The sequence below is a fragment of the Perca fluviatilis genome, chromosome 9 (genome assembly GCF_010015445.1).
Source record: "Perca fluviatilis chromosome 9, GENO_Pfluv_1.0, whole genome shotgun sequence".
Classification (NCBI taxonomy): domain Eukaryota; kingdom Metazoa; phylum Chordata; class Actinopteri; order Perciformes; family Percidae; genus Perca; species Perca fluviatilis.
Genome location: NC_053120.1, coordinates 25,991,506 through 26,019,390, shown reverse-complemented (window position 1 = coordinate 26,019,390; position 27,885 = coordinate 25,991,506). Strand labels below are relative to the sequence as shown.

At 43.1% G+C, this 27,885-nt stretch overlaps 1 protein-coding gene across 6 annotated transcripts; it reads right to left on the bottom strand.

The window, feature by feature from the left end:
- Positions 1-19: 19 nt before the first annotated feature.
- On the bottom strand, positions 20-27,885 carry dot1l (DOT1-like histone H3K79 methyltransferase). 6 transcript variants are annotated; one of them, XR_005640198.1, is made up of 29 exons: positions 27,509-27,885; positions 18,170-18,213; positions 17,999-18,073; positions 17,586-17,649; positions 16,957-17,185; positions 16,356-16,450; positions 15,984-16,046; positions 15,818-15,873; positions 14,863-14,942; positions 12,279-12,347; positions 12,073-12,179; positions 11,324-11,365; positions 11,132-11,227; positions 10,773-10,995; positions 10,540-10,653; positions 10,035-10,126; positions 9,742-9,843; positions 8,520-8,657; positions 6,344-6,469; positions 5,623-6,062; positions 5,407-5,497; positions 5,145-5,294; positions 4,845-4,887; positions 4,037-4,656; positions 3,259-3,464; positions 2,869-2,942; positions 2,107-2,790; positions 537-1,353; positions 20-400 (listed from the first exon to the last, which is right to left on the bottom strand). XR_005640198.1 is itself a non-coding variant. In XM_039810693.1 (28 exons), the coding sequence occupies exons 1-28, from the start codon at positions 27,587-27,589 to the stop codon at positions 719-721; spliced, it is 4,839 nt and encodes a 1,612-aa protein (XP_039666627.1). In that variant the 5' UTR covers positions 27,590-27,885; the 3' UTR covers positions 20-718. The 6 variants fall into 6 exon arrangements, 5 of the variants coding, with proteins under 5 accessions (XP_039666627.1, XP_039666629.1, XP_039666628.1 ...); XM_039810693.1 differs by having other exon boundaries at positions 20-1,353; XM_039810695.1 differs by lacking the exon at positions 537-1,353 and having other exon boundaries at positions 27,509-27,884.

The window sequence follows — 27,885 nt, the reverse complement described above, 5'->3', positions numbered from 1 at the left end:
CAAAAAAGACACATTATCATACTATTGAGCACCTTTAATTTAAACCAGACATCTTTATAATTCAGTTCATTTGAGTGCTGAGCAGCAGCCAGTACTGATTTCCATATTGCAAAATCTTCAAACCAACACATAAACATGACCGGTACCCTATGAATTCTGCTCAAGGTGACCATAGTGGTGGTTAGTGTGTGTGTGTGTGTGTGTGTGTGTGTGTGTGTGTGTGTGTGTGTGTGTGTGTGTGTGTGTGTGTGTGTCTCAGAGATCCCAGTACAGAAGCCGGTCTTGGAGGCGGGTGGGTAGTGCAGACAATTTCAAGCACCAGTGAGTGAGGAGAGTGCCTTGGTCCACACCTGGACATTTGCATAGTTTATTTAATTTTGAGGTAGTTTTCAACAATTACCTGAAACATCAAAGAAGACAGAAAAATATGTTGAGTGTTTCTATGGATGACATAGACGGCAATAAACAAACAGTATTAAATCCTGTCACCCAGCATGTTTTTTTTTTTAAATCTAAAACCCAAGAATTTGACTTACCTTGTTTAATCAGAACATCACTGTTTTGGGAGCACATGAAAAACAGGTATCCTGTCTCTCTCACTCCCTACCAGTCTCTCTCTCTCTCTCTCTCTCTCTCTCATTCTCTCCCTCTTTCCACCTTCTGATTGCCCTTCGCCCTTCCCCTCTCTGTCCTCCCCCTCCCCCTTCCCCCCCAAACCCTATCTAGGTCGGGAGCCAGGGAGCTGGGAGGTTGTGTAGTTACCATGCATGCCCTGAGTCCTCCACATGCTCCCGCCACCACCTGAGCTGCTGGCCTGTGGTGGAGGGGGCAGCCGAGGGGAGTAGTGCACTGCGAATGGACGAGACGAGGAGGATGTCAACAGAGAGGAAGAGGAGAGGGAAGCGACAGCGGTGGCAGCAGCAGAGACAGAAGCAGAGGAGGCGGAGATGGAGAGAGAGAGGGATGACTGTGCTCTCTGGTGATGGAGAGAGGAGTGGGACAGACGGGAGGAGTGGAGGGAGTCGGATCGAGATGATGACGGGGCGTCCGAGTGCGTGGGTGCTGAGGAGGAGGTGCTGTGCAGGGGGGGAGGAGGGGGCAGGGTGAGCGTGGGAGGAGAGGGGCTATGCAGGACTGACTGAGTGCGGCTGTGCTGAGCCTGGGAGAGGGGGAGAGGCGAGGACACGGAGGCCAGGCGCATGGAGGCTGGCTGGGGAGTGGTGTGCTGCTGGGTTTGGGACGAGGTAGAGGATGAGGACGAGAGACTGAGCAGAGAGCTGAGGCCTCCAGAGGTGGGCAGCGTCACCCCAAACTGATGGGAAGACACTGTGGGAACCACGTGGTGAAATATACCTGCAAATCATACAGCAGAAATGGAGGGAGGAGGAGGAGGGCGAGAGAGTGGAGGCAGAGAGAGCAGATAAAGGTGGCAAAGAGAGCGAGAAGGAGGGGGACAAAGAGAGAAGCAAGGACTGAGCCAGGTTGTGCATAGCGGCAAGCAAGTCTTAAGACAAGCAACACAGAAAGCAAACAGAGTCAGTCCACTGTGACTGCAAGGACGCCAAATGAGTTGGCCAATGTAGGATTGCACCAAAACGTTTCTTATTGTAGCCAAACTGATTTCTGGGTTGACCTTTTGCTTACAAGTGAAATGACTCTGACATTCAACTCCAACAGATACACCCACAGAAAATGACAGTATAGTAAAAGTAATAGTTATGTAAACCATGTTATTAATATTCATGGCCAATCTCAAGTTTCAAGACAAATCTTTTTTTTCTTTTAAACATTTTGTTAAGCATTCATTTTGTTAAAATGCAACATTTTCCAAGGGTGTTTCTAACAGCAGCACTCAAGCAGCCAGTCCATGTGGAAGCAAGGAGCACAGAGAGTCAGTCCGCCAGTCCAGCTGTCAGTGAGGCAGACAGACAGACAGGCAGACAGACAGACAGCAGCACTGGACCTCCACTTACCTGGCTCTACTAGCAGATCCATTCCCTCAGACTCCTACTGTTCTCTATCGAGACAACCCCAGGCTAAGACTACGACCCTCACTCTTGACCGGGCTAAAACTTTACATGATCGGTTTGTCACTGTGATGCTCACCTCCAGCCACTCCCCCCGCCAGCCCAGCGCTGGAGAAGCTTCCCAGGGCAGGGTGTCCGTTGACGAGCCTTGGAGTCCCACTCACCGTGGATCCGCCCGTCTGGGCCCCGAACAAGGACTGTAGAACGGACGTCCCTCCGAGTGGGAACTGAGACCCCAGGTACTGCCCCACAGGGGATCCTGTGGTTGAGGAAACTGCTACAGGACTGCCCCCCACCTTCCCGCTCAAAATGCCCCCACCACTGCTGGCAGCAGCAGATATGAAGAGGTTCTGACTGGCCATGCTGCTGCTCGTCTTCAGTTCCCAGTCGCGAGGGGCCTTCTGTTTCTGGAGGGCCTGGCGTTGGTCGGAACCGCTGCCTCCCTGGGCGCCGGCGCTGCCGCCACCCCGCGGCCCTGCCTCCTGACTGAGGAAGGGGTTGGGGTTGGCGTAGCTGGACGACTCTCCATCACTTCCTTTCCTCACCTGCTGATGCTGTTGTTTGTGGTCAGAATCTGAGTCTGTGCCCCGGCTCGACCCCCCCATGCCAAATGGAGAGCCCCCCTGTCTCAGGTCAGAGTTGGGTTGTTTGGGGTCAGAAATGGGTGAAAAGGTGGATTTCCACTTGCTGGTAGAGGACAAGGAGGATGAAGAGGAGGCCTCGCTGCCTGTGCTGTTACCACTGCTCCCGCCAGACTTCCTGACTAATGAAGGAGAAAAGAAAGATGGGTTGGCATTAAGTAGCAGAAGTCTTTATTTAAAGTGACATTTTCTTTTCTTACCTCTTTCACCATCCCCTAGTCTACCAGGTCCATCTCTGCTCTCCAGGGATATAGTGGCAATTTTTCTTTCAATTCTAGAGAAAAACAATTAAATTCAAAACAAACAGCCATAAGCGGCAACAAAATGAGTTTGACCCCTCTAATATCTGCAACAGAGCAGTCAAAAGGCACGTTCAACGTCATTTTTTCTTTCACCAACGGCAGATTAAAATTGAGTAGAAAGCAAAGAAAATGTAATTGGTCACCAGGCTACTAAGCAAAAACCTAGAAGGGAAAGGGAAAATAGCTTGCAGCTGTAGTGGAGACCAGCAAAGTCATCTTGCGTAAAAGGTAGCTCAGCAGGTCCATCGTTGTTCCTCTTAATTTATTATATTATAATGGCTATATTACCGTGAACTGGAGCTGTCCGCAGGGTATCCCGAGTCCTCGTCATCAGAGCTGGGGGCAGAGGAGTAACGGCCTGTGCCATTGAGCTCCAGGGGGCGCTCTCTCTTCAAGATGGGAGGCTGGTCCAGGTCCGGCCCAGTGGGGCTACGGCTCGACTGTTCTGGGGAGGAGATGGCGGAGATCTCCAGAGGCTGGTTGATGTTGTTCACCTGTTGGGACAAAAAGACATGCAGATGACACTTTGCAATAAATAAATAAAATCAAGCCCGACCCTACCCGAGCCCGTGCATGTCGTGTCCGAGCCCGGCCCGACACATTAACTGGAATTACAGGCCCGAGCTAAACCAGACAATTTTTGAATATGTGGGCTATAACTGACGTTCTCAACTACAATTCCGAGTTGTTTGAACTACAGAAATCTGTTTAGAATTATCTCAAATGAACCTCACCACCCAATTAGCCAAATAAAGTATTGATTAAAAAAACACAAATGCTTGATCGAGGGCCCGGGCCGAGGATAGCGGCGGAAAGTATCGGCCCAACCCGGCCCGTGGGTCGGGTCGGGTCAAGTTCGGGTAGAGAATCTAAACTCTAGTATTTACACATACCCTTTATTTGTTTTTATATATGAAAATGCTGAACAAGTTGTACAATAACAATCCTGAACTTTTTACAATCTGTAAAAAAAAAAAAAAAAAAAACGCCAATAAAAAAGAGTTTGCAACAAAAAATATATCAGGTTCCTGTCAATTTTCTCTCTTCATGCCTTTTGGTGACTCACCATGGTGTTGATGTTGAGTGGCGATCCTGAGGAGTGGTTGTTGGAGCAGAGCCCGGGGAACGACCTCCTCTTCGGGGATCCGCTGGCTGTGACAGCCACTGTAGAGCTGCGTTTCCTTCTCCCCCGCTTACGTCCCTCTTGAGAGACGAGGCCGTGAGAGGCGTGTGATGACGACATGTGTGTGGGCGTGGGAGTGTGCTGTGTGCCGGGGGACTGGTGGTGGTGGTTTCCATGGTTACTGTGGTATCCCTGCTTGTTGCCAGTGTGATGGTGGAGGCGTGATCCTCCGGCCGCGCTGCCTCCACTGCCTGACGAAGAGGAAGACGAGGAGGAAGAGGAGCAAGACGAGAAGAAGATTCTCCTCCGCAGTTCACTGTCCTGGGGCTCCGTGTCAGAGTCACCTCCTTGACGATCCTGTCCGTCTTCTGGAAGAATCCTCGGGGGGCCATCTGCATACTGGAGCACTCCTCCAGTGCTGAGGGGGGGGCTCTGAATGGGACCTCCTCTGCCCAATGGTCCTGCCAAAGTAGTGTTGGGGTGTGGGGGAGGTGATGAAGAAGCCCCATTATGGTCCTCAGGATGGGGACCTCCATTCATCAGCCCTGTGCTGGATGAATATCCTAAAACAGAGACCAAACAGTTAATGCGATGCAAGGATGCAAGGAAGAACCGCCAGTCAAAAATCAAATATAAAACACAAAATATTAAATGCACTTTATTAGTAATAAAAAAAGCAATTCATTCTATGGTTATGATAATGAATGTAACATGTTAACAATACATTAAGTGGTTGAAGGGTAATCCTTACCATTGGTCTGACCTGCCTGAAACACAGGACTCGGAGTACTTCTCTGAAATTATGAATGCAGACAATATATCACAACGTCAAATTCAAACAAGCAATATCAAAAAATGTAAAACAACTAAATCTATGATTATCCAGGTGAAACAACTAGAATTTGATCCAACATAACTCTAACCTGTTTAGCTTACTGTGTACACATCAATCTTATTCTTCAGTGTGCATTTCACTTATTACATGTGGAGCAGGGCACTAATGTACTTTATGACAGTACCTACATTACAGTACTACACTGAACAAACTCACCAGTCTCTCAGCACGACTGGGCAGCACCACGCTCGCCAGGGGGATGCTGACTGGTAGTTTACTTGGGTGGACAGTGCTTAGAGGGATACTTATTGGAAGGCTCGTAATGCTGTTGTCACCCTGAACAGATGGGCTCCTCTCCTTACCACCCTATATAAACAAAGGGACAATTACTTAAGAGTGAGAGAGCTGCAAGGAAGGTAGAAAACTTACAGAGTGACCAGTGCATGGGCACAGACAGCAAGGAAAGATAAACATTTACCCTCTCAAAACCTTTATTCTGGGCATCAGCTGCATTGGGAGAGGGGCAGTTCATTTTGGCTCCAAGCGGAGAGTTCACACCACCAAATTCCCTAAAAAAAAAAAACAGAAACAGGAAAATGTAGCTTAAACTAGTTAGCTGTCTGTTGGTACTTGGAGACCTTGAAAACAAAAAGGTTCATTATTGGAAATTTGGGAGCGTTTAGTGCCAACCAACCTGTGTGCGGTCAGCCCTGGACCTCTCAAGTGAGCAGAGGCCGTGGGGTCCTGGTTAAGGTGTCTCCGCAAGGCAATCTTTGCGGGGGAGAAGCGTGTGTAATCAGGAAGAGCGTAGGACGAACTTTGCTGCCTTTGCCGGACATCAGGGATGGTGGGTAAAATCTCATGGTCTGGAGAGATGGGCAGGTAGCGAGAAAGAAGCTCCCCCTTGGTGTTGGCCCGGTCAAAACAGGGTGAGCTTGTGCCATTGATAGACAGGTCTGGGCTGATGCCGTTGAGGGCTGGGGCCGAGGACAGGCCAAGCTTAGAGGAGTCCAGGTCTGTGGAAGAGCGAGATTCTAGGCTCTTTCTGTATGGGGAGCCATCACAGGGGCTGTAGGATTTAAGGTGAAGCAGCTCCTGCTGCCTTTGACTTTTCTCCAGCTCCACAATGCTGATCTACAAACAGACACCAGAGGGAGCCGTTACACAAGAAAACAGGCCTCCTACAACAATGATATGTGTAGGAAAATGTTTGTGACAGCAATTCATCCACTCTTCCTGAAAGCTACATTTTGTTCAGTTTAAGTGGCAAGGCTAATTCCTTTGAATGTTTCTCTGAAGAGCCAGTGGGATGGACGAAAGTGGGAGAAAGGATGGAAGAAGAGGCCACAGGAGAACACAGCAAGTATCAAGGAATATATATATATATATATAAATGGAGGAGGCGGACTGTGTACCTGCAGCTCCAAGCAGTGTCTCTGTTTCTCAGAGATCTGTCTGCGTAGTGCCTGCTTCTCCTTCAACAAACTCTCCAGACACAAAGAGCCCCAATCTAGCTTTAGCTCCTCACATCGAGACTTCAGCTGGGAAACAACAAACACACACACTGGCTGTTATTTATTCGCTTGGAGAATGCTCTAGCAAATAGAAATTTCTTATCAGCTTGAAGTGCAAGGCTGTAAGACCATTATAACTGAAATTCAAGACTTATATCACGACGATCAGCAAAAAAAAAAAAAAAACTGTCAGAGTCCGGAAACATCGTCTGAAACAAATCCCCAATTTCAGAGTTGCGGAGCTGCTGTGCGGGTCTCGCATAGGCAGTGCGGAGGTAGTGCTGGGGCCGGGGCTGGAGCCGCCAGATAATTGGCAGAACTGGCGGATGGCTGTCATTTGCCGGAGACCCTTCACATCATTTAGATGTTCCTTACTTACTGCATCAGACTCCAGCACCCGTACACCCAAGGTTCCCAGTTTAATTGCTTTCTTGCATAAGAAGCAGTAGGCTTCAAACACGTTGTTAGCAACTGGCTTAAAAGCTACATTGTGTAAAAATTTCTCCCATTTAGCGGTGAAATTGTATATGACAACCAACTGAAAATTACTTTCTAGCCCCTCCCATCCCCAAACACATTTTAACTCCTACGGTGGCCGTATTATTCCAAGAAGTACGACTTCGTCCGTGAGTGTTCCTTCCAGTGTAATAATAGTTTGTTATTTTGGTACCATTTCATTGCTAAAATCAGCTATCAGGTGCCCAAACATATGCAAGCTAATGTTAGTAAAGTATCAGTGCTATCGTTATTCTGTATATTGTACGAGATTAATAGTTTAAGGCAATGTTTACAGCACAGGAGAGAAGCAATGAAGGTTTTTGTTTTTAATATATTTCTTTGAGCAGTATGAATATTGTCAATGAAACCGAAATTAGCTCTTAGTATCTCCATCGTTTACACGCAGCGGTTCTAGCTGGAGCTAGTCTGTGTTACAACTGCACATGATGCGAGTTGTCTGCCGGGGAAATCACGAAACATGATTACGTTTATGTTACAAGATAGACAATCCTTTTTCATCACCGACGCGAGGAAAATAATCCTAGACGTCGTTCTAGCGTTATGCACAACCATGCTATAGTTAGACAAGCAACTATAAAACTTTAAATTTACACAAATAAGCAGAATTACCTTTTGAGAAGAAAGCAGGCAACTTCGGCGTCCCTTTTTAAAATCCTTGCTCCTTATGAGCTCTTTCCATCTTGGAAAAGCCACTCCAATATTAACATTGGTCTTGTTGCTTTGCCTGTCGCGTTGTCGTTTTAATTCTCTTTTTAACTTCCTTGGCCACTCCATGACCTTCTCCCCCTCCCTGGCATTCATCACAGTGCCACTGAATTTAAAAGCGCAAAAGGCAGAGGTATGTCACTCTTTGGCTAATGTATTTTAAAGACGGAGGGGCAACATGGCGTCCGTCATTCGAGCGACTATGTATGTATGTTTTCTGAATGATTCTAAATGGCAGATTCTACGCTTATGAGAATACTTTGATTAGTTGGTGGAAGTAATTACACATGAATGAGTACATATTTGTGAAAGAACAAAGTTTTTTTTGCTAAGAATCAACTCAAAAAAATTACACAATGGAGCTTTAACCAAGCCCTAAATTAATTTTTTTCAAGCCAAGTATCACTAAACTTGCACTTCCCTATTGGTGAAGAATAAAATCTGTTTTGCGTCTGTGGTACAATCCGAAAGAGACTCGTGCCAAAAACGTGAAAGCCGATTGGCTGCAATATAAGATGCATGTTGTTCTCACTTGTAGTCATAATACTGTAAATTGTATTTGACTAGCTAAAGAAAGAACTACAACACCACAGAATAAAAAAATAAAACATTCTAAAGTGCTGCGGCAGCATTTCAATGAGCATTCAAGGTAGCGTTACATGGATGTAGGAAAATTAAGACCTGTTTTAAATTATTTAAGACCTAGAACACAATACTTTAGCAAATGTAAGACTTTTTAACGCCTAAAATTTTTATTTAGAAATTTTAGACTTTTTCAGACCCCTGACTGTGGCTGATTCTGTAGTGGAGGGTGGAGGTTACAACAACATAGTAGCAAGCCCTGAGGTCTCACCAGTAGCAGGCTGTGGTCTCTCAGCAAGGCCATGTCTCTCTCAAGCTGCTTAGTCTGCTCTTTCAGCTGATGATTGTGGGCTGATATCTCCGTCTGGGCCTGCAGCAGGTCCTCCACAGTCAATGCTTTCACTCCCAGCTGATCACCACACACACACAGACATGGATACAAACAGTGTCACACATCAGCTACAAACACATAATGCCTACAACAACAATTTAAAATCAGTGAAAATCTTGGTTCGCTAACCTCCGGTTTTTACCCTGCCGAGTCAGTCACTACTATAGTACACACAGTATTTATGTATTAGACAAGGATGGTGTGTTGGCGCTGCTGTTTTTTGAGTGTTTGTTCAGCTTACATATTACTACCGTACTAGTTTAGGTGATTTTATGATTAAAAATAGCCACAGTGAAACTAACTGAAACACAAGTTTTATTTTGTATTTTCAATTTCATAGCATAAGAGGATTTCCAGTTTTATAGCCTATTGTTACCTTTTGGGAAAGTGTTTGTTCAGTGTTCGTACAGTGCAATGCAGAAGTGTTTGAATGTTCCTTGTTTTTATAATGAAAATAGATTACCAAAGTTGCCAGAGGGCCAAATGCTACATCAGTCCCCAGCAAGAGGATTTTGTCCGTTTTTGACACACGCTCTACTGTCTGTTCCAATTAAATGAAACATGTGCCTTTTTCCCGTGACCAAACTGTGATTCCTAAAACGGAGTATGAACCGAACCATGACTTCTGTGTACCGTTACACCCTTAGTACACTGTCTGATCACTGTAACCTCACATCACTGTTGGGTGTAATTAGCGCTTTCAGCATAAGCAAATGTCTGACAACACCCAACAGGGGATGCTATGCGTGTCTCAGGTGCAGACTTGAAGTTTCAACCAGAGGAGCTTAGTGTTAAGTTTAATGCAAACTACAAAATAATACAGCAGGAAAAAACCCAAAGTATGTTCTCCCTCGCTCACATTCCAGTTGGGTGTCACTGTCTGTTGTTCATCTGTAAAGGGATATAAGCTATTCAGGTTGTCCTTCAAATAGCTGTATTTAAGAACTAATCTTGGTACACATGCCGTACTTTAGATTTATATAGACCCTTAATTTTATAAAATACATCATAAATAAAATAACTTTATGAGCATTGATGCAAGACCAAAGTAAAGATGGAAATACAGCTGTGTAATGGAGTGAAATAAAGTAGTTGTCCCCACCTCATCTAGTTTGGTCTGAAAGAGACCTTTAATCTTATCCTTGTGAGACTGACAAACAGAGTGGAGCTGCTCCGCCTGCCCTGACAGGTCCCTGTGTTTTTGCTAGAGACAGAAAGGAAGGAAGAATACAGGTAAGAGGTTGGGCAAAAATGCAAAAGAAAATATGATTGTTTTTAAAAAAATGTTTAGGTAGATGCCACTTAATATGTGTTGGCATGATATGTTAGTAAAAGGTTAAAGGAAAATTGCAGCAGTAACAAATCAATAATGCCTGCAATAGCATTACTTATTACCTTCTCCTGTTCTAAAAGCTGCTGCAGGTTGGAGCGGTACTGAGGAGTCTTCATGTGGGTCATAAACTGGAGGTATTGAACTTTGATGTTATCTGTAAAAAGATTTAGGTCATGGACACAGAGGGAGCAAAAACACAGGATATAATATATTAGTTGGGTTGTTGGGGAAATGGAGCTCAGACACCAAACAGATTGACATGCAGTGTTATACCACATTTAGGCTAACTACGTGTTTAGGAACTCAAGTTATCTGACCAGACTTTGCGTCTCTCCTTCTGACCTCTCATTTGTAAACTCTGCTCTTCTCACTGTAGGCTGTTGCATCAACTTTTTATAGAGATCAAATACAGAAGATTCTTTATTTCTTTATTAACAATCTGCGCATATTGAAGCTCAAATGTAACAATAAAACCACCATTATAATGAAATGAATGAGATATGCACAAAGTCTAGTAAAATATGTACGACTTGACAACTGATTTGAAGACAACAACAATCAGCTCACCTAGCAGTTGTTGCAGACCAGGAGGAGTCGGGCTCAGAAGCAGCTGACTAGAGGGATAGTGCTGGACCTTGGGGGGAAGCTGGTAGAAGGGACTCTGAGGTTGCCGGTATGCATCTGTACACACAACATGCATATTCACGTTAAACTGAGATTTCTAGGCCATACAGTTTAGATGTAAAGAGGGCATTCATCATTTCTTGTGTGTGTGTGTGTGTGTGTGCGTGCGCTCTGACCCTGAGGGGGTGCCGCCGAAAGGGTCTTGGCATGAAGCAGATCCAATGCGCTCTGATTCTTCTTGTTTTTCTTCTCGGCAGCCGGGGCAGCTTTCTTGGGTCGACCACGTTTCTTGTTGTTCAACTTGCGAGCTTTGGGCAAGAGTCGGGCTCTTCGGGGTTTAGCAGAGGGCTTGACCACTGTCACCAAGCTAGGACGCTCATCCTCACCACAGGAGTCCTGCTGTAATACGCGTAAGCCAAGATAGGAATATTTCAGGGACAAAATGGCACACAAGTTGATTCATATTCAGTCCCCATCTTACTGGTCCGAGGAATTGCTTCCCACATAAAGTGTTGTAAATCTGTGCGTGTCCTACCTTGTTTTGTTCTTTAGGTTTAGTGGGCGTGGTGCTATTGCTTTTACTGTCCTTCGTGTCCTTCTGCTGACGTCGCCTAGCTACCTCTTGCTCCTCCTGATATAAGATGAACCAATTTCATTATTTGATCCAGAAAATATAGATTGTACAGTGACTCATGCCAATACATTGAGGAAGAAGAACATGACTTACCCTGAGTTTAGGATTTTTGAGACTAGCAAAATAGTTTTCAAGCTGAAGAACAGGACAAGGAAAATAAGAATATTAGAATAATAGTATTTACATTCTACCTAAGTTCAAATAACCATGGTGTTTACATTAACATTGGCTGTAACCGGATTTCAAAAATGTCATTGTGAATACAATTAATGTCTTATAAATCCCTTTATAGTGTGTAGCATGTACATACAATTTGCTTTCTTGTGTCATTAAATAATAGGTCTCTAATTACATCTTAAAATACATTTGTTACTCTTTTTAAATCAAACAATGAACAAGACTTGAGACCAGTTCATCAATTGTAGACTGCTTCTTTAGATTAGGATATTATAATGCAGTCACCCTTTGTCACTGCCAGTTCTTTGAGGTTGATTTGCATTTACTCACTTACCCTTGCTTGACCATCAAAAAACATGCCCTAAATAGGTACAAACAATATAGTCAAATCAATATTGGCACATGTACATCATTAACTGTGGTGCCATTATAAGTCACCGCCACTGTTGGGTCATCTACTCAGATTGCTTAGTCATGGGACTGACTACTCATTGAGACAATACCAGCTGTTATTATGGCAGCCTATCTCAAGTTTAGGTTAGTCTTTGTGTCTAATGTATTTGTATGTTTCAGCAGTCATTTAGTGTTTTATTTGTCAAGGTCTTCTCTTATAGACATTCTAGTCTATGCACATTGGGTTCTCCTCCAAGAGCTTCAGTGCTTACTATGGTGCGGTCTATGGTGTGCAGGTAGTAGGACACTGGCTTTCCCGTCCAGGACACGGAGCCCCTCAGTGGAGAAAGCTCCACCACACGCATTATTGTGCCAATATCTGCAGGACAGAGAATAGAAACATGACACTGCATTTTAAACACAATCAAAGGAAGCGTGAGACATTGAAATCGGATTTTCCACTGATTGTGGTACCTACCACTCAAGTTTCGACTGTTTATTCTAAAATTTAAAGGTGCAAAAGGTTTGGAGGACACAATTTTTCCACCTGGGGAAATAAAAAAACAACAAACAAACAAAATCAATAAACACATTTTTTTTTGCAGTGGACACAGTAGCTGCAATGGCTCACTACATTAAGCAAACACATATGATACAAAAATCACTTCACCCAATTAGAGCCAGAAATCCATAGACACATTCCTCATATTATCATTTTAAAGGGGTGATAGAATGCAAAACCGATTTTACCCTGTCATAGTTGAATAATGACAGTTTGGAGGGTAAATAGGACATACATAGAACCTCAAAATCCCATTGACACCTCTTTCCTCTGCAAATCTCACAATTTGAAACTGCCTCTGAAAACGGGCAAATCTCAACGATGAGTTGACGTCAACTCGGTGGCTCCTCCTTTTTTGGCTCTAGTCTGTCTCTTTGTCACGCCCCAACATTTACATAGGCTACACCACCGACCTGAGATCAGGTAGTCTTCTGAATAGGTCGCGCAGATCTCAGAAAATGTTCATCTGCTGTTTTATCACTAAATTCACTTCTGAGACTTTTTTATGCGAGAAATCAACTATGTAGAGGTCAAATATGGGCCATTTTACGAAAATTTATGGCTAAACCGGCCTGCTGTGAGGTAGATGGAGCTCCGTCACGGCTGGCAGCCCACGGTGCTTGATACCCGCGCAAAGTCACCATTTCTGGGTTAGTGGACTACCAAATGCCGCTGCCCTGACAGAGCTCCAGGGCCTGCAGCTCCCCTCTTCCTACTAAATGGCCGGTCTGTGTGAGTGAGAGCGCGGTCGCGCGGTCAGCGAGCTTGTTACGCCCACAATCTCTTACCACAGGTTCCAGTTAATCTTGTAATGGATATGTGTATTGAGTTATTTAAATGATCGGGGAAATAAATGCCTCTTGTCTGCGAGTGAGCTGGATCGAGCTCTATCAATGAGAGCTAGCTAGCTTGCCTCCTCCTAACAAGACCTCTAAAATTCACAAAAATGCATTAAATTGAAATCGGACAAAAGTTTTAGCTTTGTTAAGACCTTAGGGAGCGGTTATATAAGTGGCGTGACGAAATTCAAACTGTAAATATACTATAGTTATGCCGAAAGTGTAGCTAACTAGCCGCGATCTGTACACATAGGATTGAAGGGACACTAGCAGCTAACGAAACCCCTTGTGTTAACAAAAATGCATTAAATTGAAATCAGACACAATTGTTAGCTTTATAAGACCTTGGGGTAGCTGATATATAAGTGGCGTGACGAAATTCAAACTGTAAATATACACTAGTTATGCCGGCAACTGGCAGCCGGCCAGCTCTGCGGAGCCCCGAGCCCCGGTAGTAAGTAACCGAGAAACGGTGACTTTCACTGGGTATGGAGGTTGCCGCTTTCTCATCAGACTGTGTGGAGGTCCTAAAGTCTGACACGTCTTACCAAATTTGCAATTAGCCATAAATTTTTGTAAAACGGCCCATATTTGAGCTTTATATAGTTGATTACTTGCATAAAAAAAAGTCTGAGAAGTGAATTTAATAACAAAATGGTAGACAAACAATGTATAACTTTGCAGTGTCTGAAATATGAGACCTGCTGTCTCGTCTCAATGTGTTTCTATGTGGTTTGCTCAAACCAATCAGCGTGCAGCTCATCTAAATATTCATGAGCATACCATATTTGGAAAAAAGCTCTTGTTACAAATAGGGCCATATTCACAGGGTAGTTAAGGGCCCATAAAATAGCATTCGTGCAATTTTCAGCCCAACCAATGTTACATACCCTATTAGGAGACCTTAAGGAACAGTGTGAAATACCCTATATAATGATTCTATCACCCCTTTAAGTATTCAAAACTGCGTGTCAAGTAGCAAAGTGGGGTCGTGAAGTCAAAGGTTGAGTGCCAAGAGTTAACACGGTGGCTCATGGAAGCCATCAGCCATTGTTATTTTAGTTACCAATGAGAACAGCTGAATACATATATTTGTTACAGTGAGCCACAGCATCACTACGATGCTGTACTGTATATGTGGGAATGTGCTGCTCTTTGTGCCATTGAATTGCCCCCTGGGGATGATTAAAGTGATTTGAATTGATTGCTACCAACAGAAGGCCATGATGTTTTGTACACAAACTAAAAGTTGTCATAAGAAAAGGTTATTAGCACCTGCTACTTAAAGCCTTAATCAGTTTACTCCTGAGGCCTCATAAAATGTCTGACTTTTTTGTGGCTCATCAACCATCTGCTCTGCCATACAAGTCATTTTAAATGACATAGCTCACTGTGGAGATAAAAGGACCAGTGGAATGAGGATCCCATATTTCTATCTCATTGTATTCCTAGGAAAAGCCAAATCAACCCAGTTTGTATTGATTGCTCTTATGGTTGACAGAATGCATTGTCAGAAGTACATTGGCCAGATTTTCCCTTGAAAATCCATCCACGTTTACGTTAAAGTTAATATACTAAGGCTCTTTTTAGGAACACTTTGCTATAATCCATAGGAAGTGATCACAAAACAATGTTGTGCTAAGTTAAAAAAAAATACTAACCTTCCTTCATGTTAGCAAAGCGCTCCTTCAGCTGGTGATCTACCTCTGGACCAAAGGCAAAGTTATTCACAAAAATAATACTGCAAGACAGACAAAGAAAAAACAATTTAGACATAAAGTTGGCAGAAAAAAAAAAAGTGATATTTTTTGTCAAAGTTCTGCAGATACATTTATTATAGGAGTGCTAACTTTCTTCTAAACCTTTCATATAGGAGTCCTGTAGAGCTGCATGATTATGGCCAAAATGATAATATTGATTATTATGATCAATATTGAGATCATGATTATTTATCACAGTTATTCATTGATTTTAGGGACAAATATTTTTATTGCACTTTCATAATTAAATAAACAGAGCACTGCTTTCCCTTCCATGTTTGGCTACATTCCTGCTAATGTACAAATTTTCGCATCAAAATAAGACTTATTGTTCTTATTCACAGTACATCCCCAAGAAGCAACATAAATAAAATTGTACCCAAAAGGGACTAGCTCTCGGACATTTGATTTTCGTTTTGTGCTCTCTGTTGTGTATTACTCTTCTTCTCTGGACTGCAGCTGCTAAATTATTTTGCAGGTTGCCTCGTCATAGTACGGGCACAGCGGTATGCCAGCTCCACAACAGAGAAGCCAAAACATCTCAATCCCCCCATGGTGGCTGTGTGTTAGTTTAGGAAGCACTTGATTTGATATGCAATGAAGTTTTCAATGAGCAAAGCACGCATTTAAGATGCCAATACGCTCATCATTCAATCGTTCGATCAGGTTTAATTGTGGGAAGCCAAAATTGCGATTGTGATTCATATTTGATTGAGGACTGAACCGTTGCATTACAATGTATAGGGGTTTCTATTTTCTAGTCCCTCAGTGTAGAAATTCAGCTTATAAATGGTCTTATTGGAAAACGGAACATGCGTCTTTCAGACTAATGCGGTGACCCGGTTTGGTGTAACACCTTGTGGTGGCGATTCTTTCCTTCCATTCTTCAGACAGAAAGTCACCTCTCTCCAGCTGAAAGAATCAACGCAGAGTATGGGTAAAAATCCTGAAAACCCTTGGATCTGCAGAACAATATATACATGTGTGTGTGTGTGTGTGTGTGCTTTACGATAGTCACTTACTGTGTACTCCCCATGTTTCTTCCCGTACCATTTCATCCACTTTTTAAACTCTTTATCCATGGTCTGAGAGAGAGAATGCAAATATTAATATCCAAACAACAATGCTGGTTTGGGTGTGTTCCTACAGGGTAATGATGAGAAGATAAAATGTGAACCGGGAAATCCACTTTGAAGACTGATTGGACACAATGACACCACACAGCGGAAAAACTTCAGACTCCTCTGTTTATTTGCCAGAGGTGATTTGCACTGCGCCAACACTGCATCGTTTCACTACAATGACTGTGGAAGCGGTGATCTTTGACACAGCGGTGTTGTCTCGTTCTCTTTCTGGAATACCCCTCTGGTCTTTCAAGATATTTATGTGGTTACCTCTGCATATGTAGCTGGAATGTCTGCTTTCTCTACACCGTAGTAGTGTTTACAGTTGGTTGCTGCTGCAACTTGCAGCACTACCTGACCAACTCCTGCAAATAAGAAAACAATAGGTTCACGTCTTACACTAAACAAACAAAGACACTTAGGCTGTCAATATCATGGATGCATTATAAGACCTGGATACAGCGTACGAGGCGAAACCCCATTCATTCCTATGAGAGTTGCTAAGTGGCGCACAAAGTCAAAAAAAGTTCAATTTCCCACGTATGAAATTACCCGGCTGATCGGCGCTGCTTCCGCACTATGGGGCCTATAGAGCAGTCACACTACAGACCTCCGTCGGCCCAGCCGGCTACTTCCAGTTTAGCGCGAGAAGGACACGGAAGTTGTCATTCCACTGTTTGGCCGCTATGTCAAATTGGCTTCAAAGCCCGGTGCACTTCCTGTGGGTCTGGTCAATATAGCCACCTTTCAATATTATTATTTGTTTATCAATAACCGTCCCCACTACACCATTAACAAACTATCAACCTATTAACAATGTATTTGTTGGGATACACTACTAAGTGACGTCCCAAAATAACAGCAGACTAACCACTGCCGAGGTCAACAAAGGTGTCATCTTCCATCATTTCCATCTCGTCGATGATCTGAGCCACCAGGTCGAAAGAGGTCTCTCCGTACACCTCAGGGGAGAAGGGCTCATAGTTGTTCAGCTTCTCCGGGTCGGTAACTGAGTGGTTGTACACCTGCTGTAGGATGTGTCTCAGCAGCCCGTTTGAAGGACGCTTGTTGAGCTTCATGGGCTGCGTCGTCCCTTTCCACTATAAAATGGGATTATATATTTATTCACACACTACAAAAAACACTCAAAACAAGGCATAATGGCTTTTTTTCTACACGCTGATATTATCCACGGGTGCCAGCCTTTCGAAGAGAAGGACAAATCCATAAATAAGAGAATATTGGACACAAATGTGGACTACATAGCAACAGCGCTTATGAAACATCTGGTCAATAACTTGAAGCAAAAAAAAAAATACACTAATTATATTTCACATTATTCTTGTTAGACAGTGTTAGGTCATGCGTGGCACTGATTTGAAGGGAACACTGTAATAGACTCACAGTACACAGATACAGTGTTGTTCACTTTCAGTGACTAATGTTTCCACATTGACTTCAGCTACAGAGCACTAAATACCCGTCACACATCGGACTCACCAGCTGGTGAATGCTGTCGATGGCCCTGTTGTACTTGTCACAAAGTCTCTGCATACTCTCGAAGCTGTGAGAATAACAAGACACAAAATGAATACCATCATTTTGTACAAGATGAAGTCCAACTTCCCAGTCCAACACATATTTTACTGTTGACTTCACAAGAACAATGTTCATCTTAATGCAACTCTGAAAATACTATGACAAAATGGTGACATAGATATATTCACTATTACTGACACTTTTAGATTTTAGAGAACACCAACCACAGACAAATAGGAAAACAAAGACTTGTATTTAGACATACAAGCAGGTTGTTAGATCTGCAGCTAGCCTGACAGGATGAAAGAGTTTTTGTTTAACTATCTCATAATCGTCAAAGACAAAAGCAGATTTTGACATGACCCTAGGCTCACCTCTTGGTGTCATAGTCAATGAGTACGTAGTTTTCCATGGCCAGTTTGAGGTCTGGGATCTCCTCACACACCCACCTAGAGGAAGCACACATACAATGGTTACTAAATCATACGCCCGACACTTACTGTCCGTGTGAATGTGGGAGTTCAGAGGATGGAAAGGTCACTTACCGAATGGTCTCGATGATTTCATGAGCAGCATCATGGTGTTTATCCTGAAAACAGAGGGGGACAAAATATTAAACGCCTCTCAGCATGACCCTTTAAATTCTACAGTGACCCAAACTGCAGCTTCCAAAATGACCATAAAGTTTAATCAACACCTGAAACTGAACATTATAGCCTTCATGACAGTAGTGTTTATTGCAGGACTGTTTTATTACACTGCACTGGTTTAAGCTAAGTATACCTAATAAACTTGTAACGGAGGGTAGAGAAACCCAAACAGCCTGTATATCTTCCCTTAAAATAAAGAAAATTCTATAAACCAGACAGCACAATACTCACTGTTTACAACACATACTATACACTGAATGAAGCAGACTCTTAAAGGGATAGTTCAGATTTTTTTAAGTGGGGTTGTATGACCTACATATCCATAGCCTATAGTAGGCGGCGGTTGGCACGTTCCCAGTTTGAAGAAACAGACTACTAGTAGTAGTAATACCAGTACTAGGGGTGGGAAAAAATTTCACGTATGTATCGTGATTTTATTTTGCGTCAATTTCAAGGGCCTGAGCGCCGACAGCGGCGTAGGCCCTATTGAAACGGAAGGAATTATTATTCCTTCTTTCTTCCGGAAAATGAATCGCCTTTTTGAGGGGCTTAACATACTCAAAAACTCACCAAAATTGGCTAATTTTTAGGCTACAACATTTTTTGTCAGATACAGCAAACATCTCCTCACTATCTGCTAGCTGCCTGTCCCCTGAACACACTGTTAAAAAAAAAAAACACGGTCTCTGAAGACAGCCCAGGTTCCACAAACGGCAACAAAAACAAACTACACAACGAACCATGGCCATTGGCTGGAACACTGTTTGTTAGCTGGGATTTCCCAGTTATCCTGGATGAATTTAGCCTTGACTCGGTTTCACGAAAGCGGAGGCACATAAATCACCATGGAAATTTATTCTGTGCAGCTAGCCTGCTCCCGACCAGGCTAACAGCCAGGATTTATTTAATCCTGGAGCCTTTTCTGATCACCCAGCAGTGGTTTTACCCTATTGTTATCAGCCTGGATTAAAATACAACAGGTGCATATTGCTGTTCATTTAAGTACTGATATTATTTAAAGTTGTGACCATTATTTTTTTTAAATAATTATTCATGTGACAGTCATTGTTACTGTTATATTGCTGTATGAAGACTGCTGTTCACATATTGTTGTTAGAAGTTTGATGAATATATTACGGCAGTTGTTGAGATAATTAGAAAAGGCTGATAACATTTCAAATGTGTTTTAAATGAAGTCTGTTACTAAGGGCAATACATACAATGCTGTACATTTCTATAGTTGACCAATGCCCTTGAATTATTTTAGGTGATTCATTTTGTTTTAAATTCTTTAACAATAAGGATCAAGTTTGTTCCTCTTCCATGTACATTGTATTTGGCATTCTTAGCACACAATTTGTGTTGTCCAGTAAACTGGTACTATAATTTGGGAGGATTGTACAATTTTAAGAACATATCCTAATTGTACAATCCTCCCAAATGATAGTCTTAGTTCATTAGACCAGTAACTATCTAGTGATGTAGGCTACTGTACATTCATGAAACAACAGGGAGAGGACACCTCAATGGTTTTTGACCTTATATATTGCTGGGGGGAAAATAACTGATGAATATACTCTGTTCCATTCATGTTTACAGTGTGCATGGAATTTATCACTTAATTATCTTTATAGTTTCTAGATTTTAGAGTCCAATTTCTTCAGTGTCTTTATTTTCTATGTCCATACATATGGGGGAGTAAGGCATATAATATGTAGAGAAGGAAACTCGTCCTCTATAAAAAATAAATAAATAAAACAAACGCAAAAAAATATACATTTATGAACTACTGCTCTTAACTGAAAGCATTCAATGAGTCACTGTCATTTGCAAAAACGAACAGTTGAACACTTTGCATTAAAAGCGAGCAGTGGAAGTTAATATGACTTAGGAAATTTATATTGTAGCTCGTGAGAGAGAGGGTGGAACAGAGTGAAAGAGATATTTACGCATCATATTCTAGCATTATAGAAAATTGATCTTCATGGTAAATTTCCTGAGTAACATTATCTTCTGCTCACTTTTAAGGCAAAGAGTACAACTGTTAATTTGTGCAAATGATTAGTAGCCTAATCCTTGAATGGAATGATTACGACGGCTTCAATTCAGAGCCGTGGTCAGTTAATATATTTAGGCTACAATTACGCATTCAGCTGGTCCGTGATCGTCTGCTACGCTTTCTCTCGCTGTTTCATTACAGCGGCCGTGTTTCTTTTCTTTTTATACAAATACTGTGTTTCCGCGCCGTCATACTTCCACAAGAAGCTGCTGCTCACTCTGTATAAAGTATGTACAATGCGTATTCTCCATTTTGGCATCAGTAAATCTGTGATCGACCTCGCGGTCTTTTGAGGAAAGACGTGGACGCGCATCTATCTGAATTACTTCAGCCTGGCTCGACCTAGTCGCTCTTCCTCAGCCTGGCTTGGCCTTCGTGAAACGCACCAAGCCAGGATGCACAGATTAGACTAGGTCAAGCCCCGCTTTATCAGTTATCCTGGATTTATATATTCTGCTTTTGTGAAACAGGCCCCAGGTTGGCGCGGTTTGTTTTTTTGCCGTTTGTGGAGCCTGGGCTGTCTTGAGAGACAGCTTGGAGATGGTTCACGGTTCACTTGGAAATGTTTGCTGTATGTGACAAAAAAATGTTGTAGCCTAAAAAAAACACATCACATCACTTAGAGCACCTTTAAGGATTTAGGGATAGGCGTACAAAAATGGCTCGCTAACGCCCCCTACAATATTTAAAAAATGTAGCCCCTGCAGTATGTTTAACGTAGACTAACAAAACGTGGTACACATATGTAGGTCAAGACGTACAAAAAAAGCTCATTGGACCCATACCCTTAACGCAACAGGAAGTCCGCCATTTTGAACTGAAAGATGCGCAATATTAGCTCACACATAAAATAGCACCCTCGTGAATTAGCCTATTGTTGCTAACATCCATTCATAAATCCTGCATAACATCGTCATCAGACTTACTTATTGATGCATGCACACAGTAGTATCCACAAAGTTAGTCCAATGAGAGGAGAAAGGAAAGTGTGATAGCGTTCCACGTTAACGCTTTTTTCTCTCTCACTCGAGGCCGCTGTGTCCAACGTTACTAGAAGGTAGAGCGAGCTACAACTGACAGGAGAAAGAGAGACTGTATCACTACAGCCAATCCAGTCTGCTTAAAGCGATGCTCTTTTTCACAAATAGGTTGCACGTAAAGGGGGAAAAAGTAGCTTCCACTTAAGGAGCCCTATGTCTTGTCTTTGTGTCTTTGCTAGTTTAAGACCGACGCACTTGTCAATTTCCCATCCAGCGCCCGTGACTAGGATTAGTGTGTTTGACAGGGTGGGGGGCGTGGCATCACGATGGTGGCTCTCCATCGTGATGCCGGCCAGCCATCACGATGGACGATGATATCGTCCATCGGCACAACCCTTGTGTGTTTATTAATGTTAGTGACCGCGAATGCTGCAATTGTGTTATGACATTAATGTGATTTGATTAATAAGTGCTACCGGTGCGCCTCGATTATTAATCTGATGGTGACGGTGCATTTGTTGATATCAATGTATTGAATAATGTAGCTTGTGTGAAACGGTAAATGCTACATTGCTGCTCCTTCCACGGAGTTTAGTTACTGTTGAGCGAGATAATAAGCTGCGTTGGTCCGTCCGGCTACAGCCCGCGAGGTGACGAGAACGCCACCCCTCGGTCCTGTGTAGACCGACGGAGCTGTGTTTATCTCCGCGAAGAATCAGCTGTTTAGCTCACCAGGGTATGTATATTCAACATAACCTCGTTCAGACAAAATTCTCAAATTCTGCCCTACCTTTACACACACACACACACACACACACACACACACACACACACACACACACACACAACACACACACACACACACACACACACACACACACACACACACACACACACACTGAACTAGCCTTGCTAGCTACCACGGTCTTATACACAGATAAGCTAACCGGCTAGCCAATAGCGAAGTAGCCTATTGTGTATCTCTGTTGTCCGTAACACGTTAGCTTTGAACAGCTAACCGGCTAACTCATAGCCACGCGGTCTCACTGGCCGCCATCTTGAATCTCGCGGAGTCTCGTCCACCACCCTGATATTGCGGGGTTTAGCTACCCCCGCGGTCTCATCTCCTCCCCTCCTCCTCCTCACACACTCAGACACAGAGACATACACACCACATGCTTGCTGTTTGTTTTGCCTTTTGTTGTAGTTTATAAAAAAGGTATATTGAGTGAAGGACTATTGCTTGACAATAATTTGGAAGTTAAATACATTCCATTATACTTTAAATAGCAGTTGTTTGTGATTATTTGTGTATTTGTTGGAATAACAGCTGGGTTAAACAGGTCAGTGCTCGAATTTCAACCCTTCCTTTGTTGAGTTCAACCCTGAGGACATCTAGAGACAGATATTTACTCAAAGTCATAGCGCTCCCTAGTGGCAACAGGAAGTTGACCTAAAAGTCAAGGGGCTATACTTTAACGAACTCCTCCTAGAGATTTCATCTGATCAACTTCAATGTTTAAGCCACGCCCCCTTTAATAACTAATGACCCTATTCTTGTACACTATTGTGCGAGGTATCTGTCGGTACACAATCTGTGCTGCCTGCACGATCCGTTCTTGCGAGCACGATGAGGATCTTGTTTTACGAGTTCTCTTAATACCTCCATGGGATTTACGACACTGCACGATCGGTCATAGTTGCATTGATGTATTACGAGAATTGTTAGCCTCCACTGGGAAGCCAACGCTAGTTTAGCTAACAGCTAATTCGGCTAACCGCTAGCTGACAGCTTGATTCAGTCTAAAATAACAATAACTCAAACTAAACACTGGGAAAAGCAGGCTACTGCTAAACTAAGACTTTACAGTAATAACAATAAAGACAAGTATTGAGTGATTGTATTTTAAATGAGCACAAGTAAAGTAGAACTGACGTAACAGCTGTTATATATTTTAACGGTTATTTTCAGGTTTGAAGGTCTTTTACATACTGTCTCAGCTAGCGGTTAGCCGAATTAGCTTTTAGCTAAACCAACGTTAGCTTTCCGGTGGAGGCTAATGCCAGACCGCTACAACTACGACGGGAAGCGTGTAACAGATTGTGCCGTGTCGTAAATCCCTACAACAGGATCTTTATCTGCGCGCAAGGAGCACCGTCCGCCAGTAACCCCGACGTGCAAGGGCCCGTCCAACGCTGCTTGCAGCTTTAAATTGATTATTTTTCCCAGAATCAATATTTGTTTTTATACCAGTGATTCACCTACATATTTTCTGTTCATACGTTACTGTCGACAGCGACTACATCATATCGGTTTCCAGCATAAACGGACCGAAAGCAGAAAATCCACATTATGTACTTCTTTACAAATGAAATAAATGTCAGACTGACTGACTTGTGATAGGCAATCGCAATACTGCTAGAATCACAATTAATGAAAACCGCAATGTATGTATCGTGAAAGCATCGAATCGGGACAAAAGCATATTGTCCCAGCCCTAATGAGTACCAACACAGAAGCAAAGCAATATACTCCTGTGGTCGGTGGCAGCAGCAAAACGTATTTAAGCCACAAAAAAAAAAAATCTATATCAGTTTAAGTGTACGCTATATTTTTCATATTTTTACCGCTTTACATTGCCATCAGAGAGCCCTTTCCTTTTGGCAACACATTTTCTCAACCGTAGAACTTTCATATTCCTACACAGAAGCGTAACTGTCCCACTTACTAAATTACGCCGCAGATCAGCTGTTTGGGTCAGACTTTCAAGAAAATACAAATCAGTGATTAGGACAAAATGCCATTCACTGTGGAGACAAGAGGATACCTTAATGAGCCAGAGTATACAGAAGAAGAACTTTTGCAGAAACAGCCCAGAAAAGAGAGCAGGGAAACTTCTGTGGAAAGCAAAGGGCTGTCTAAGCCTGCTTCCTTGTAGTTTTAATTTAAAGTTTTGTTTCATTTGGAGTAACCTTCAAGAAATTTGGTTTAGTTAATTCAAGACTATTCCAAACCAGGTCTTATATTTAGGTTAATCTGGTTTAAAAATGGCACTTCTGGCACTAAAACAAAGCTTAATAAAATAAGATAAGCATAACTATATTGATCCCATGCAGGGAATATATAGTTAGTAATCTTAGCTGGAGTGTGCTGTGCAGCTCTGTGGGAGTAATAGGACTCAAATTACACCCAGAGCACAGCCAGCCTGAGCCTGTTGCCTGAGCTGACCCACTGACCCACTTTCTGTCTACTGCACCAGCGCATTGCCAAGAAGAGCCTCTGGTGGAGGAAAAGAAAAGAGGGGAAAGTAAGAGAGGAGGAGAAACTAGAGGGGAAAAATAAAGAAAGTGAAAGTGAGTAGAGCTAGAAACTGGGGAAAGTGACGGGGCAAGAGAGAAGAGGGGAAGCCTGGTATTTGTCAGCTGTTTGAGGCCTGGCACAGCAAGCGCAGCTAACAGCTCACAGCCTGGAGCTCCCGGCTTCCCGCTCAATACTGCCCGCCACTACTTCCGCAAAAGCTCAAACGTGCTGCGCACACTTAAATATCCATGGTAACACAGGAAATCTACTACTATTTCTGTCAGCAGCACAGCATTTCAGCTTCAGCTATATTATGAAGGTAGCTGTGTTGCTAATAAGCAGCATGATCTACACATCTTCTTCAGAAGGATTTAACACACTGTGTTCCACTGAATATGGAAAGTGTAAAAGGTGTGTGACTGTATAAAAAAAAGAGACTGTGTGAGCGAGCGTATGAGATGCTGAAGGGAGGAGGTCATCTTCTCACACAAAGACGGCACACAGCAACACCAGCACAGGGCTGCTGCTAAAAATAAACACTGTCTGAATGTGAGTCAGACAAAAAGAACAGGAGACCCTCCTCTCTCCCCACTGTGGGTATACCGACGTATGTAGGACTCCTCCTCTCTACACCACCTCTTCAGTCAATCTCTCCGAGCATCATGGGCGTAGGGGTTTTACTCTACACGCTGCTCCACTACGTGTACCGCAGCAGCCTACGAGACCAAATGACTAAGGCAGGCGTACCACTTCCACCCTTTTTTTTTTTTTAAACACACTACTCTTACTTACCATTAAATACATCTAGTTCTCATAAACTAACAGCATCAGTATATAAAACGAGATACTGGTGCTAGCTTTCTGTCTTTTAATCAGTGTGTATTTTGTGAAAAGAAAATGTGTGTACAGTATCTGATCATACTGCTATCCGGAGGTATTGTCTTGACATGTAATTGACAGCAATTGCACCCTTGTAAATAATGGGTTTACAGGTGAGAAGAACCAAACCAAAGACGTTCAGCAGTACGTCTTTTAAAGGCTATGTAAGCCTGGTAGGTGCCCACACCCAGAACCAGATGGCCAAAGAGCTGCACCACACCAGAGGTGCTCTTCATATGGAAGCATTTACAGATGTGCAGATGTGGGAATTTAGTGAGAGATGGGGAGAGAGACAGGGAGAAACACAAAACAAAGAGTATTTTTATGGGCTTCATTCTAGGGGGCGGATTGGAGTAAAAAGCACGCCTTATATTGCAACAGCCTGTATAACAGCCATGTTGTGTGTACCACAACACAAATAACACTGTGTCCATGCTTTGCGGGTGAGATAAGCAACCCTATTGCTCTGTGGGAGTATAGAATGAATCTACATGGAGCAGGATCTGTTGCTACCAGCAAGCAGCTTAAACGTGACTGAAAAAACACTTGAGCTGACATGTGTTTTTGAATTCTATTAATATAGCATTGCTGAAAAAGAGCAGTCCTTTCTATCATCCTCCCTGCAGAGTTGACCATATGGACACGGGAGGAAGGAAGGCGAGAGAGGAAGTCTTTCCCCTTTGAAAACAGGAGGAGAGCACCGCATGAATAGGCTCCATATTGCAGAACTCCACATGCAGGACTATCAGCTGTCTCTAATTCAATGCACGACAGCTAGTGCGAGTATAAATAGCTATCATGCAGGTCAGCGGTATATTTTTCAACAGTATAAATTCCTGACATGCTTGCTCTTGTGTTTATCCTTACAGACCACAACACAAGGAAATGGGCGAGGCAATACATTTGGGAGGGAGGAACTGTAAGTGTTATCAGATTGTGGCCTGGTGTAAATGGAGAGTCAACTGTCAGCCAAAGCAGAGAGGAGCGGCTAAGCAAAGTAACTCTGACTCAGTGACTTGAAATGCATTCAGTTCATATTGTCATCAACTACAAACAAACTAAATGCTGGAACCGAAATAACCCGACTACCAGACAAGGTACAGTGTGGGTGGAGGAGATGCACAGAAACACCCCACTCTGACATTCTGAGAAATTCAGCTTTTTTCAGTCAGCGCTGTCTCCCCACAATTACCATAAATGAGAAACACAATTTAAAGTTAACTATACACCACTGAAAAAGACCACAGAACTTGCAACCGCTTCCCTTTCCGTTTGTCTTCATGAGTCAACTGCAACCAGCCACTGACGTGTTGACAGCATACTACATGGGAATACTAAAAACTAAGAGAAAAAAGGTCTCTTTCTATGTAATCATGACTAGTACTGACTTGAGAACTGACAGATCGAGGACCATGTGAATGTATAGAGCTCAAACTACCAAACACAACCAGCTGGTCTCAATCATAGGGATGCCATTAGATTAAAAAAACACTAAGCACTCGAGGAATGCAATACGGCCATCCACATGCCTGTAGCATCGAGAAACACAGACCTCAGAGTTCCTCTGTGATTGTTACCTGGTATCAAATGGTAGATCTGAGCAGAGAAAAGGACGGATCCTAACCGAGACATTTTGGGCAAAAACTAAGGGGTTGTCTCTAAGTCGCTCTAATTTCAAAGCACCTTATTACTGGCTTGGTTGTACTTGTTACCTAGTAACGTTAACATTACTCTGCTCAAATGTACCATAGTCTGTATGTTTGTATTGTCTAGGAATACCTTATGGTAGCACACGTTAAAAAACAAACTAAATATCTGATCAGTCATTGTAGTTGGCCGTTACTGTCTGTCACCAACCCGACCAGTTTGACTTGACTTGACCCCCCCCCCCCTTACGAGCGTGCAATGGCTCCTTTAGCTAGCCAATGTTAGCAAAGAGCTAGCTAACAAAGACAAAAACAGAGACACAATCTAAATATGTAGCTAACCGGTGAGATTTAGGGTTTAATACTTACGTATACTGGCAAAGGCCACGGATAACCAGCAGGTTCTGCTCCAACCGGTGATTTGAGCTTTAGCTCAAGCTTTTCTCCCATTCTCCACTTCACGGCGGCTTGGCTGCGGTAGATAGCTAACTTAGCTCTCTGTTAGCCAGCTGGTCGGTTAGCGAGCGAGCTACAACGTGAACATTTTGCAAGAAAAAAACGTTGAAACGCGTAAAATGAAAAGGAAGTCGACGCTTGTTGCGCGGTAAATAACCACAGAATGCGGCTAAGTGTGTAAATGTATCGGACCAGGTTTTGTATTTTGAATAAAATGCCTGTTTATGTCCACTGGCAATAACACACCGTCCGTATCGCCGCCATCTTGCCCGGCATGAATAAATATGGCA